This window comes from Oncorhynchus mykiss, chromosome 2 (genome assembly GCF_013265735.2).
Source record: "Oncorhynchus mykiss isolate Arlee chromosome 2, USDA_OmykA_1.1, whole genome shotgun sequence".
Lineage (NCBI taxonomy): Eukaryota > Metazoa > Chordata > Actinopteri > Salmoniformes > Salmonidae > Oncorhynchus > Oncorhynchus mykiss.
Window position 1 is genome coordinate 10361013 of NC_048566.1, and position 14358 is coordinate 10375370.

At 41.8% G+C, this 14358-nt stretch overlaps 1 protein-coding gene across 4 annotated transcripts in view; it reads left to right on the forward strand.

The window, feature by feature from the left end:
• Positions 1 to 5119: 5119 nt before the first annotated feature.
• The window catches only part of LOC110535244 (catenin (cadherin-associated protein), beta 1), a 36514-nt gene continuing 27275 nt past the window's right edge, over positions 5120 to 14358 (forward strand). For 3 of the 4 annotated variants that reach the window (XM_036937587.1, XM_036937619.1, XM_036937595.1), the window contains exon 1: positions 5120 to 5231. In XM_036937587.1, the coding sequence (XP_036793482.1) occupies positions 5135 to 5231 (97 nt within the window). In that variant the 5' untranslated portion in view covers positions 5120 to 5134. Of the gene's footprint in view, positions 5232 to 5298; positions 5387 to 14358 lie in introns of those variants that run through there. The other variant, XM_036937602.1, reaches the window with a different exon arrangement.

Sequence of the window (14358 nt, forward strand, 5' to 3'; positions counted from 1 at the left end):
CAGGATAGGACTGGACAGGATAGGATAGGATAGGATAGAACATGATAGGATAGGTCAGGACAGGACATGATAGGATAGAACATGATAGGTCAGGATAGGACAGGTCAGGGAGACTATAAGAGATATGAGGCGAGAGATGGGGCAGAGAGGCTCTCAGAAGAGGAATGTTGCATTCTGACACTGAGCAGGCCCCGTCCAAAACACCACTCTCATGTCGTAATTCAGAATAGGTTCTGTGGGGTAGTGAGTAATTAGCCTATACTGTAGGCCTATGTCTTGAATAGTTCTTTAAAGCTCCCAAGAATATAGGATTCAGGTATAGTGTAATTGAAAATGTGTCTTAAATGGAGGCACCGCTGGGACTTGTTTGAGAGGAGAATAGAAGTAGAAATAGATTTACTAGAACATACATTCCCAGTCAACCCAATGGGTCTGTGATGAGTCTGTTTCTAGCAACATTAAAGTGCACAGTGTGTCCCGGAGTAACACCTCTGGCAGGGTTGTCTTTGGCTGCCTAAGGTGCTGGGTCCAGTCTAGACAGACTAATAGCTGTAAATTGAGGATCAGTCATTTCAGACCACTACCAGGGTGACACATCATGTCACTTCCATTTTTATTCCCCCCCCACACATTAGTCCTGGAGATGTTGTTGTTGTTTGCATCATGTTACTATGTTTATGTTGTAGCTAAAGGAACTCGTGAACATGGCCGTTTCTCTCCGCAGGTGAACAAACTCCACAATATTCTATCTCAATGACATTGAGACCAAGGGTGAACAAACTCCACAATATTCTATCTCAATGACATTGAGACCAAGGGTGACCAAACTCCACAATATTCTATCTCAATGACATTGAGACCAAGGGTGAACAAACTCCACAATATTCTATCTCAATGACATTGAGACCAAGGGTGACCAAACTCCACAATATTCTATCTCAATGACATTGAGACCAAGGGTGACCAAACTCCACAATATTCTATCTCAATGACATTGAGACCAAGGGTGACATTTTACCTCCGTAACACTGCGCTGAACTACTTACAAAATATGTACAGTTTTTATATTTTTTTCTTGCATTTTCCCACAGTTTAGGTTTACTTTAAACACATACAATTGCCACCAATTACAAAAAAGAATTGCCACGACAATATTGTGAGTATTGAATGTTTTATGCAGAGTTATGTGCAGTTTTTCAGAGGGAAAATGTTGTCCTTAGTCTCAATGTCATTCTCCAGACCTTCCCCCTGTCAGTGTTGGTCTGTCTGGTAAACAGCAGGCTGAGAGAGGCTGTACTGTATAGCTGGCTGTGGCTGGGTGGGAAAGGCCTGAGTGCTGACACAGTCACTGAAAGGCTAGGAATCTCAATTATCACATTATCAGCTCCAGGGAGAGTATGTGTGAGGACCTGGCTGGCAACAGAGAGGCCATCTAGGTTACACACTGCAGCACAGTAGCGGCAGAGCTCTCAGTCCCAGGATTATCCTCCATAGAAATAGAATGAATACATTCTCATTCTAATTATTTGTTCTCATCCTCATATGCAGGTTCATATGGCTCATTCGTTTGTTTCTATTTTTCCTCAACAAAAGGTCTCGTAAGCTTATATTTGATGATCAGTGAGCATATTACATTTCCAATATATTATTTAAATCAATGGTGACATATAATTTTAAAAAATATATATATTTTGGATTCTATCAAATGAATTGTTCGCATCATTTATAATCCCACTTATTTATTTATTTAGTATTTATTTTATCCAACCCTACCACCCCTGCCCTGGTTGGAGTAAACTAACGGACAACAATACGTCTTCTTCTGCTAGTTACAGCTATTTTCTCTCAGGTCTACGGTAGAGTCTAACCTTAACTTCAACCCCTCAGATGTCCAGAAACTACCTCAGTTATATGTTACATATTTTAACACGTGTATCTTCTCTCAGGTCTACGGTAGTCTAACCTTAACTTCAACCCCTCAGATGTCCAGAAACTACCTCAGTTATATGTTACATATTTTAACACGTCTATTTTCTCTCAGGTCTACGGTAGAGTCTAACCTTAACTTCAACCCCTCAGATGTCCAGAAACTACCTCAGTTATTTGTTACATATTTTAACACGTCTATTTTCTCTCAGGTCTACGGTAGAGTCTAACCTTAACTTCAACCCCTCAGATGTCCAGAAACTACCTCAGTTATATGTTACATATTTTAACACGTCTATTTTCTCTCAGGTCTACGGTAGAGTCTAACCTTAACTTCAACCCCTCAGATGTCCAGAAACTACCTCAGTTATATGTTACATATTTTAACACGTCTATTTTCTCTCAGGTCTACGGTAGAGTCTAACCTTAACTTCAACCCCTCAGATGTCCAGAAACTACCTCAGTTATATGTTACATATTTTAACACGTGTATCTTTTGATAACAAATTGTTCATTTATTATCAGCAATAAAAATAACAATTAAAATACTGCACTTCTGCAATATTTGTGCTGAACTAGTTATGATGAGTATATTACAACACAGTGATTCTTAGCCATGACATGTGTTTATCAACTCTAAATGATAGTTGATGAATAAATGCCGTTGCTAAGAGTCACAGCTTTGTAATCCCAGCTTTGTAATATGCATGCCAAAATCCTGACCATGCAGCCAGCTAGTTTTTCAAGGAAATAATCTGTCCTCTCACATAATGTAAATTCATACAAGTTAAAACCACCCACTGAGTCGAGACAGAAACTAACTGGCTATAATGAGAAAGTAATCACCTCATTTTTCACTGCTCTAATAGAAAAACTGATCCCAGATCTAGGTACACTAACGGCCCAGAGCTAGACTTAAACAATGTTCCGTTGAATGCAGAATATTTGTCTTCAAATATGGAAGGCCTGAAAAAACTCTGAAGCTTGTACAGGCACACAGAACAGGACATGTGACATTACAAACAAACCCAGGATAGAGAAAATACAAAAACAACTGAACGTGAAGAACTCCGATTTCTAACAGTTACACAAATCAATGCCCTAGCAGAGAAATATCTGCATACACACCAGAAAATCAATGCCCTAGCAGAGAAATATCTGCATACACACCAGAAAATCAATGCCCTAGCAGAGAAATATCTGCATACACACCAGAAAATCAATGCCCTAGCAGAGAAACATCTGCATACACACCAGAAAATCAATGCCCTAGCAGAGAAATATCTGCATACACACCAGAAAATCAATGCCCTAGCAGAGAAACATCTGCATACACACCAGAAAATCAATGCCCTAGCAGAGAAATATCTGCATACACACCAGAAAAGCAATGCCCTACCAGAGAAGTACCTGCATACACACCAGAAAACCAATGCCCTAGCAGAGAAACATCTGCATACACACCAGAAAATCAATGCCCTAGCAGAGAAATATCTGCATACACACCAGAAAATCAATGCCCTAGCAGAGAAACATCTGCATACACACCAGAAAATCAATGCCCTAGCAGAGAAATATCTGCATACACACCAGAAAATCAATGCCCTAACCACATTGTGCTGAAGGTATTTGGGAAGGAGAGAGAGAGAGAGAGAGAGAGAGAGAGAGAGAGAGAGAGAGAGAGAGAGAGAGAGAGAGAGAGAGAGAGAGAGAGAGAGAGAGAGAGAGAGAGAGAGTAGGCTATGCCAGGGAAAAGTGAAACCAAAGGTTTTTAACAAATGTCTCCATTTGCTGGAAGAAACAAAATAAAAGAGAAAGAAATCAGTGTCTCAGACCGTCTCAGGCCTTTGGTGGAGAAACATTTCTGATGAGGAGACGTGATCACAGGATTAGAGTTAAAGGCGGAGGACTAGTGTCCAAGGAGCCCTAGAACATCAACATTTGCCTAATCCACTAGTAATGGAGGTTATGGGCGCCTCAGCCAGAAAAATACTCAGAGCCTCTCGGCCTGAGGCAATTTGCATAACATTAAGACTTTCCAACAAAGTGCATTATGCTCTTATTGGTTTAGTTTCTCACCAGGTCTCGTGTAGCTTTGGTATCGCACACAGAAGAAAGCATCTAAACGTCAATGTGGTTGTAGGTTTTTGTCTTTTTTAAGATGGCTGAGTTCTATAGGGGCATTGAAGTGAGTTGGGCTCTATGGCTGTTTCAGTGACAGCAGGGGATGCTGTGTGTAGATGTGCACTAGCCCCTAAATGTCGGATGGAAAAGATGTGCTTTACTTTACATGTTCTGTGTGTGTGTGTGTGTGTGTGTGTGTGTGTGTGTGTGTGTGTGTGTGTGTGTGTGTGTGTGTGTGTGTGTGTGTGTGTGTGTGTGTGTGTGTGTGTGTGTGTGTGTGTGTGTGTGTGCTTGCGTGCGTGTGTTTTTTTTTTTTCTTTTTATCAAGTGCTAACCAAGCACATGAAACCAATTGTCCAGGTTTTACTGCCTTTTGTTTTGGCACTACTATAAAACTTTATAACAGAAACAAGGTCACACATTTTAGCCTTGTTTTGATACCCAGTTTATCTGAACGCAACCACAAATTGACCCAGTTGCATCCAGGCATTTCAATGGAAATGATCTGAACTAGAAAACACAATTGAAAAGTCTGTATATGTAGAGGAGATTCATTCTGATCTTCTATTTTAATTTCACATCCTTTCATAACAGCCTGTTTGGATGAAAGACCTACTGAAATACCGTACTACATGGTGAGTATTTTTGCATTTATTTCGTTGCTGTTCAGTAATGAGAAAATACACCACTATAGATATACATTTTATTAAATCAAATATATCCTCTCAATAATATCAGAAACTGAATAAAACTGTTTTGATAGGTCAACGTTGTTCATGAATACGCTAATTATGTATCAGCACAATAGGCTTTAGTATGAATGTGTCTAAATAACAACCAGACGAGGGGGAGTATCAGTGATTCACAACAAAACATGTATATTTTGTGGAAGGTATCTAAAGGTGAAGTAAATAGCAGTAGAAGAGAACAGTGTTATGTGTGCCTGTGTCTAGTGTTAGTTTGGATTGTTTAAACATTTTCATCTAAGAGAGTTTCTTCCCTGGTTCAAAGACCATACTGTGCACAGTTGGGGGGCATCAAAGCTCCAAGTCGACAGAATTAGGAAAGAAAAGCTGCATCTTCAATGCGCTGGCTCAGAAATATCACAAGGGCACACTACCAGACACCCAATATTCCTCTCCTGAACCTCTCGCTTGATGATTTACCATTTTCTTACCTGAGTGAGTACCATTTCAGCGGAGAGAAAATGGAGACAATTCTTTCCTCCTTCACTCAGTATGGGCTGGCAGACATGTTGGATTTGGGATCAGAGCTGAGCTGAGTCGGCCTCACAGTTTGGTGTCCTGGGTCTTTAGTGAGAGTACAGCAGCGCTGGGTATGTTGAAAGAATGACTTATTTTGATATTGCTGAAAATAATGTGCTCTACCTATCCATCTATCCATCTAACGCAACACATAGTGACAGAGAATCAGGCTTTGACTGCAGGCAGGGTAACACTGTGCTGTGTGCTTGCTTGGACATGACTTACGCCATTGTAGCCTACAACTGGGAATTGTATGGTAAAGTCTCTGACCCGAGGTTGCTATAGTTACAGTGAGTGTTTACTTTAACATACTCAACAAAACCTGAGGATGTGATTATAGCCTTTCACCAGATTCAGTCCTCATGTCATATGGACAGGTTTGTGCAGGTCTTCATCTTATTGTGCTTTGCATGTGGGAACCCTGAGACCTGAGGCTATTGAGGCCAGCCTAGATCTGTCCTCTCTCTACTCTCTGTCTCAATTCAATTTAAGGGGCTTTATTGGCATGGGAAACATATGTTTACATTGCCAAAGCAAGTGAAATAGACAATAAACAAAAGTGAAATAAACAATCTATCTTTCTTACTCTCTCTCTCTCTCTCTCTCTCTCTATCTCTCTCTTTCTCCCAGTCGGTCAGTAATACACACTTATTATAATGTTTTATTGTATTTTATTGAACCTTTATTTTACACTCGTTGTAGGGGAGAAGGTTCATTTAGGAGATCATTACTTCATTACTTGCCTTGGCACTGTGGAGTATTGCTGAACCCAGTGGGCCATAGTTATTTCCTGCTGCTCGCATTGGACAGGATAGGATGGGAAACAATGACTGGTGTCAAATAATTAGTGCAGTGAGAATCTTGGCTGTACTTAAGCAGGCTCCAGATCAGTTGTAGCTGATGGGGATTGTTACCTTACTGTGTCTTCCCTTTCTCTCTCTAAATAATGCTAAATGTGTCCATGGTGGGCGTGAGTACAACGGCTCTTACATACTGAGTACCCAATTATATGAATGTCATGACAATTTCACCTGCCAAGGTGACACGCCAGGCTAAAACTAATGGTGTCTCATTAGCCCTGTTCTGTGTGTCTTATTTTGGTTGGGTGAGACGGAAGCATTAACAGCTGTTTTCTCATCAGCTGCTAGGTGAACCTCTGTCATGGCTGTTTAGAGGCAGATAGATTACTACTGTGGCATACTTCTGACGGCCAAATGAGAAAACAGGATTTTCATGCATAATGCACTTCCTCAAACAAGCCTGGATACACTTGACAATTATTATTATTATTTATTTTCTTTATTACTGGTACGCAAGTTGCAAAACAAAAATAAACAAATTGCACAAACATTGTATTTTAGGGAAGAAAACTTGACAATGTAACGGTAAAATGAAATTCAGATTTTTTACAATAAACAGAATTATCTTTAATCACATTCTACATGTTGAATCATTTCATTATACACAGTTTAATGTGTGCTATTTCATAACATGTAAGGCTCTGGAAATGTTCATAGTTATTGGTGGAACAGACACATTTATTGAACAGAAAATAACCATCATCTGGATTCCATGAATGTACAATTATCTATGACCATTGATTCCTCATACATGTTTGAAGTGTTTTCTCTTTGTTTCTGTATTAAGCCTCTGTAGTCCTTGTCAATAAAATATTTATCATTATGGTCTATGATTTACTGTATCCAAATACAGTGTCTTATTGAAAGATGCACTGTATTCTCCATCACATCAAACAGTTCATGTATTTAAAGGTGACATCAATTTGAATTTGACTGCACTGCCAATAGTCCAAGTAGTTCCCTCCCCTCTTGTAAATATATTATTTTTCTATGGAGAGGTTATGTTTCTGTGGATAGGTTATGTTTCTATGGAGAGGTTATGTTTCTATGGAGAGGTTATGTTTCTATGGAGGGGTTATGTTTCTATGGAGAGGTTATGTTTCTATGGAGAGGTTATGTTTCTATGGAGAGGTTATGTTTCTATGGAGAGGTTATGTTTCTATGGAGAGGTTATGTTTCTATGGAGAGGTTATGTTTCTATGGAGGGGTTATGTTTCTATGGAGAGGTTATGTTTCTATGGAGAGGTTATGTTTCTATGGAGAGGTTATGTTTCTATGGAGAGGTTATGTTTCTATGGCGAGGTTATGTTTCTATGGAGAGGTTATGTTTCTATGGAGGGGTTATGTTTCTATGGAGAGGTTATGTTTCTATGGAGAGGTTATGTTTCTATGGAGGGGTTATGTTTCTATGGAGAGGCCATCAGTATCTGTCTGCCCTACATAGGGACCCAGAATCCATGTCATAATGTACAGAGGTGTACTGCTGTGTCAATGAAATGCCATTCACCTCCATATCTCAGTCGGGGAGTAGTGAATAAAATGACTTTAACAATCTCTTTACATTTGTCCCCATTACTGTAATAATATATTAATGGGATATACAAGATGTATACTTGATGTTATCTTAAGAATATTGTGTATATAATATGCTGAACAGGATTTGAGTAGAAGTAGACACACACAGGGGTCAGATAGACTACTGCTCATTTACTGGCTGTATACTTCTATTTAATATGGCTAAATAGATGTTTTGGGACCAATACATTGTGTGAAGTAACCTGCGAAAAACAATGGTTCAGAACTAAGGTAACAACCTTTTTAAAAGATTTGATTTGATTGATGTCTTTAATTAAGCCATTTTTCTTTAAGCCTCTGTGCCATTTGAAAACCTGAATAAAGCTGACTTTTCACTGGGCTACTCAGCACTGGCAGTCTGTGACATTTCCAACACCAGCCAGGCTCAATGATGTAGCTGTCTATTCCTAATGCATCTATCCTAACCTGCATGCCTGACTAGTTCTGGCTGGATTCTAATCCTTTTCACATGTGAAGATGGATGCATGCAGCCTAGCTGTTCCTTTTCAGACGTTCAAGCTGCAGCATTTCACCAGATATGTGACATGTGACCCATAGTCATTTGCCGAGGTTAAGTGCTGTTTTCCCCAATATGTGGCCCATGAAATAGGATACAACAATCAATCGGCTATAACATCGCTGCATTAAATTAGAAATGTAGTTTAGTATTTTTTATTTTCTTATTGAATTACATACATACCCCACCAAATAATGTACGTGAACAGGAATTAAAAAGATCGCAGTGCAGCAGGAGCTCAGGGCTATACATTATTCAGAACATTCTAGATTATCATTTGAGACATATATTTTCTGTGAGAGCTACAAGAAATGTAAACAAACTGTCAAGGGGGCCAATAATACAAAGTAGGCCTACCAAATGAGATAATTTAATTGGAGGATAACTATATTGACTAAAACTGACATATGCCATTAGATATTCAATCAGGATTCACATTTTTTGCTGACAAAAACAATTATAATTGTTTATAACTGCAGTAACTAACTAGTAACTAAAAACTGCAGTATGTCCTAATTAATCACATTAAATGTCTTTGTTACTGTGATTAACAGCACAGTTGAAGGTACCTTATATGGTGAAGTGCATTGCCAATGGACTGATATTATTTATCTTTACAATACCACTGTGCACACTTAACGGAAATTCAACACTTAATGTAAATGTTTAGATGGAAATATAGAAGATACATGGTTTATATATAACAGTTGAAAATGGATTTGAACACTGATGAATCATGGGAAATACAGGTGCTTCAGGCTGTTACATTACTCCAACTAAAAGGTTTATAGTCGGGTAAATGAAAGAACATCAGGAAGTAACAGTAGCATGATGATTCCAGAAAAGCTCTCCCTAACCTCACTCATACCCTGTCTCCTATTCTGTCTCCCTAACCTCACTCATACCCTGTCTCCTATTCTGTCTCCCTAACCTAACTCATACCCTGTCTCCTATTCTGTCTCCCTAACCTAACTCATACCCTGTCTCCTATTCTGTCTCCCTAACCTAACTCATACCCTGTCTCCTATTCTGCCTCCCTAACCTCACTCATACCCTGTCTCCTATTCTGTCTCCCTAACCTAACTAAAAAAAAAAATCTAAAAAAAAATCACATTTATTTATATAGCCCTTCGTACATCAGCTGATATCTCAAAGTGCTGTACAGAAACCCAGCCTAAAACCCCAAACAGCAAGCAATGCAGGTGTAGAAGCACGGTGGCTAGGAAAAACTCAGTAGAAAGGCCAAAATCTAGGAAGAAACCTAGAGAGGAACCAGGCTATGTGGGGTGGCCAGTCCTCTTCTGGCTGTGCCGGGTGGAGATTATAACAGAACATGGCCAAGATGTTCAAATGTTCATAAATGACCAGCATGGTCGAATAATAATAAGGCAGAACAGTTGAAACTGGAGCAGCAGCACGGTCAGGTGGACTGGGGACAGCAAGGAGTCATCATGTCAGGTAGTCCTGGGGCATGGTCCTAACTCATACCCTGTCTCATACTCATACCCTGTATCCTATTCTGTCTCCCTAACCTAACTCATACCCTGTCTCCTATTCTGTCTCCCTAACCTAACTCATACCGTCTCCTATTCTGGCTCCCTAACCTAACTCATACCCTGTCTCCTATTCTGTCTCCCTAACCTAACTCATACCCTGTCTCCTATTCTGTCTCCCTAACCTAACTCATATCCTGTCTCCTATTCTGTCTCCCTAACCTAACTCATTTCCTGTCTCCTATTCTGTCTCCCTAACCTAACTCATACCCTGTCTCCTATTCTGTCTCCCTAACCTAACTCATACCCTGTCTCCTATTCGGTCTCCCTAACCTAACTCATACCGTCTCCTATTCTGTCTCCCTAACCTAACTCATACCCTGTCTCCTATTCTGTCTCCCTAACCTCACTCATACCGTCTCCTATTCTGTCTCCCTAACCTAACTCATACCCTGTCTCCTATTCGGTCTCCCTAACCTATCTCATACCTGTCTCCTATTCTGTCTCCCTAACCTAACTCATACCGTCTTCCATTCTGTCTCCCTAACCTAACTCATACCCTGTCTCCTATTCTGTCTCCCTAACCTAACTCATACTCTGTCTCCTATTCTGTCTCCCTAACCTAACTCATACCGTCTCCTATTCTGTCTCCCTAACCTAACTCATACCGTCTCCTATTCTGTCTCCCTAACCTAACTCATACAATGTCTCCCATTCTGTCTCCCTAACCTCACTCATACCATCTCCCATTCTGTCTCCCTAACCTCACTCATACCCTGTCTCCCATTCTGTCTCCCTAACCTCACTCATACCGTCTCCCATTCTGTCTCCCTAACCTCACTCATACCGTCTTCCATTCTGTCTCCTTAACCTAACTCATACCATCTCCCATTCTGTCTCCCTTACCTCACTCATACCATCTCCCATTCTGTCTCCCTAACCTCACTCATGCCCTGTCTCCCTTTCTGTCTCCCTCTCTTCCTGTCTCCCTCTTTTCCTGTCTCGCGCTCTTCCTAATGGTCTCCCTCTCTTCCTGTCTCTCTCTCTTCCTAATGGTCTCCCTCTCTTCCTGTCTCGCTCTCTTCCTAATGGTCTCCCTCTCTTCCTGTCTTGCTCTCTTCCTAATGGTCTCCCTCTCTTCCTGTCTCGCTCTCTTCCTAATGGTCTCCCTCTCTTCCTGTCTCGCTCTCTTCCTAATGGTCTCCCTCTCTTCCTGTCTCGCTCTCTTCCTAATGGTCTCCCTCTCTTCCTGTCTCGCTCTCTTCCAAATGGTCTCCCTCTCTTCCTGTCTCGCTCTCTTCCTAATGGTTTCCCTCTCTTCCTGTCTCGCTCTCTTCCTAATGGTCTCCCTCTCTTCCTGTCTCGCTCTCTTCCTAATGGTCTCCCTCTCTTCCTGTCTCGCTCTCTTCCTAATGGTCTCCCTCTCTTCCTGTCTCGCTCTCTTCCTAATGGTCTCCCTCGCTTCCTGTCTCGCTCTCTTCCTAATGGTCTCCCTCTCTTCCTGTCTCGCTCTCTTCCTAATGGTCTCCCTCTCTTCCTGTCTCGCTCTCTTCCTAATGATCTCCCTCTCTTCCTAGCTGTCTCCCTCTCTTTCTCTTCTTCATTTTCTACTTTTACTCTTCCTTCCCTCCATTTTGTTTCAGGGGCATGAGGCAGAATGGTGAATCGATACATTAGGCTACAAACTAACTCTCCTATTCTGAATCTAGCCAACAGAGCTCCCAGAGGGCCTGCATTAATTACTACCCTTCTCCCTTCATGTGTGGCGGTGCACAACTACGCTATCCAACACACAACACTGTACTGTATGTATGAGTGTGTATGTACGTGTGAGTGTGTGAGTGTGCACTTGGGTATGTGTGTTACTGTGCAGTGGGGTTGTATGTTTGTTTGAGAAGGGGTGTGTGTGTGTGGGGGGGGGGGGGGGGGGGTGGTAACGGCCTCTAATCCCAAGGTAGCATGCAGAATGAAAGCAGATTACAGTTGTGAGTGACCAGTTCCAGGCATTCTAATGTTATTGATTAAAAACAGCAGGGGGTCCAGGCACTGAGCCCTGCTGATATTCTCTCCACCGCCACTACAAAGTCACTTTGTGTAGATATCATCTAATTCTCTTAGAGGACTGTATGAAAGTAGTTGATTGGCTTGAGGCATTAAAGTCTGTCTGGGTTTCAATTTGAATTAGAATTTTCCTTCACTTCCTGTAAGCATATACATCTAGTCGTTCTCTTAAGTGCCAAAATATTTGTTGTTATCCTCGTTCGCTAATATCGTTCTGTAGCTAGAATATAACACTTTGCTGATGATCCAGTTATAATACATTATAAGACTAATATAATGTCTAATCATGATCTCCTAATGATCATGACTAAATAGCAGCCATTTCGAGTTAGCTGTGTGTGTGTGTGTGTGTGTGTGTGTGTGTGTGTGTGTGTGTGTGTGTGTGTGTGTGTGTGTGCGTGCGTGCGTGCGTGCGTGCGTGTGTGTGTGTGTGTGTTTGCACGTGTTTGCGTGTACATGTGCATGTGTGTGTTTCCAAGTGTGTATACGTTAAAGTTAGCATCAGTTCATATGAGGAGGCAGTATGGGGGTTGGGTGCACTGAGTGTTCAGTTGGAGCTGCTGCTAGCAGCCTCACTTTGAGGTTAGTGTGAACACAGCAGGGAGTCCCTCTACAAAACCCATGGACAAATGTCATCAGTCCTGAAGCCTCCCCCAGTCTCCCTCTGCCTCCCCCAGTCTCCCTCTGCCTCCCCCAGTCTCCCTCTGCCTCCCCCTTTCCTCCCGTCTTCCTCGCCTAGCCCTGACCAATCAACTTTATCAGACCTGTGTTACTGCAAAGAGACAGGGGGACAACAACAACAACAACAACAATAACAAGTAGAGAAAAAACTGAGATATAGAGGGAATGTGTGTGTATCTTGTAAACAGCTGTTGTGACGATAAGTTAAACACAGTGAATTGGGTTCAATGAGAAGAAGAAATCTCTGTAGTTATGTTCAAATGTATTCTCTCTTCCTTCCCCCCATTATCTTATCTCATAAGACCAAGATTGTGGTGGCAACAACAGGTAGAGTTAGCAGTGTAACAACAATCGTTAACTCCGAGCTCATTCCATCTGTTTCCATTGCTAGAATAAGGAAATGTTGACTGGAGAGATGGAGAGATGGAGGGATGGAGAGATGGAGGGATGGATGTGATGGAGAGACGTAGGGATGAAGGAAACCAGGAGTGTTCTTGGTTTTAACTTAACAATTATCTTTCATATCACTATAGCTAGCTAGCTTAAATTACCAGTTCTCCTCACTGGAAGCCAATTAGATTTCTGTCCATGAGTGTGTTTTAATCAGTGGCGGTGGTAATTGGGAACCCCCTGCTGTGTGTGTGTGGCTGGGGACAGAACAGAAGATGGAGGCACAAAGCCACACATGGATGTGCAGGCAGCCATATTGGGCTTCAGACACAAACAATTACATGATGCTTGCAAAGATTGAGATATATGAAAGACTCAAACAAACAATCAGCTGTCTAATAGTCAGACGGTCTGCTGTACATCAATGACAGAAACAAGTAATGTTCATTGCAAAACCTCTGTGAATCAGGGAGAAGTTAGAGAACGTGTGCTTGGGTTGCAAAACCTCTGTGAATCAGGGAGAAGTTAGAGAACGTGTGCTTGGGTTGCAAAACCTCTGTGAATCAGGGAGAAGTTAGAGAACTTGTGCTTGGGTTGCAAAACCTCTGTGAATCAGGGAGAAGTTAGAGAACGTGTGCTTGGGTTGCAAAATTACAGTCATTTAAAAAAAGTTGCGCCGGTTTTCCAGAAATCCTGGTTGGAAGATATCCGGAATTAGGAGGAAATCTTTCGCAGAAAGTTACCAGGTTTTTGCATACCTACAAATGATTTGTATGTGTAGAGGCTGGAGAGCTTTACTATGGTGCATTTCTAGCTGCTTACAGCAAGGTGATATGTGATTAACTTACTTTTAATTGAGGTGAAGGGTGTGGGGGTATGATGAAGGTGAAGGGTGAAGAGTGTGGGGGTATGATGAAGGTGAAGAGTGTGGGGGTATGATGAAGATGAAGGGTGAAGGGTGTGGGGGTATGATGAAGGTGAAGGGTGAAGAGTGTGGGGATATGATGAAGGTGAAGGGTGAAGAGTGTGGGGGTATGATGAAGGGGAAGGGTGAAGGGTGTGGGGGTATGATGAAGGTGAAGGGTGTGGGGGTATGATGAAGGTTAAGGGTGAAGGTGAAGGGTGTGGGTGTGGGGGTATGATGAAGGTGAAGGTTGAAGAGTGTGGGGTATGATGAAGGTGAAGGGTGAAGAGTGTGGGGGTATGATGAAGGGGAAGGGTGAAGGGTGTGGGGGTATGATGAAGGTGAAGGGTGTGGGGGTATGATGAAGGTTAAGGGTGAAGGTGAAGGGTGTGGGTGTGGGGGTATGATGAAGGTGAAGGTTGAAGAGTGTGGGGTATGATGAAGGTGAAGGGTGAGGAGTGTGGGGGTATGATGAAGGTGAAGGGTGAAGGTGAAGGGTGTGGGGGTATGATGAAGGTGAAGGGTGAAGGTGAAGTGTGTGGGGGTATGATGTGAAGGTGAA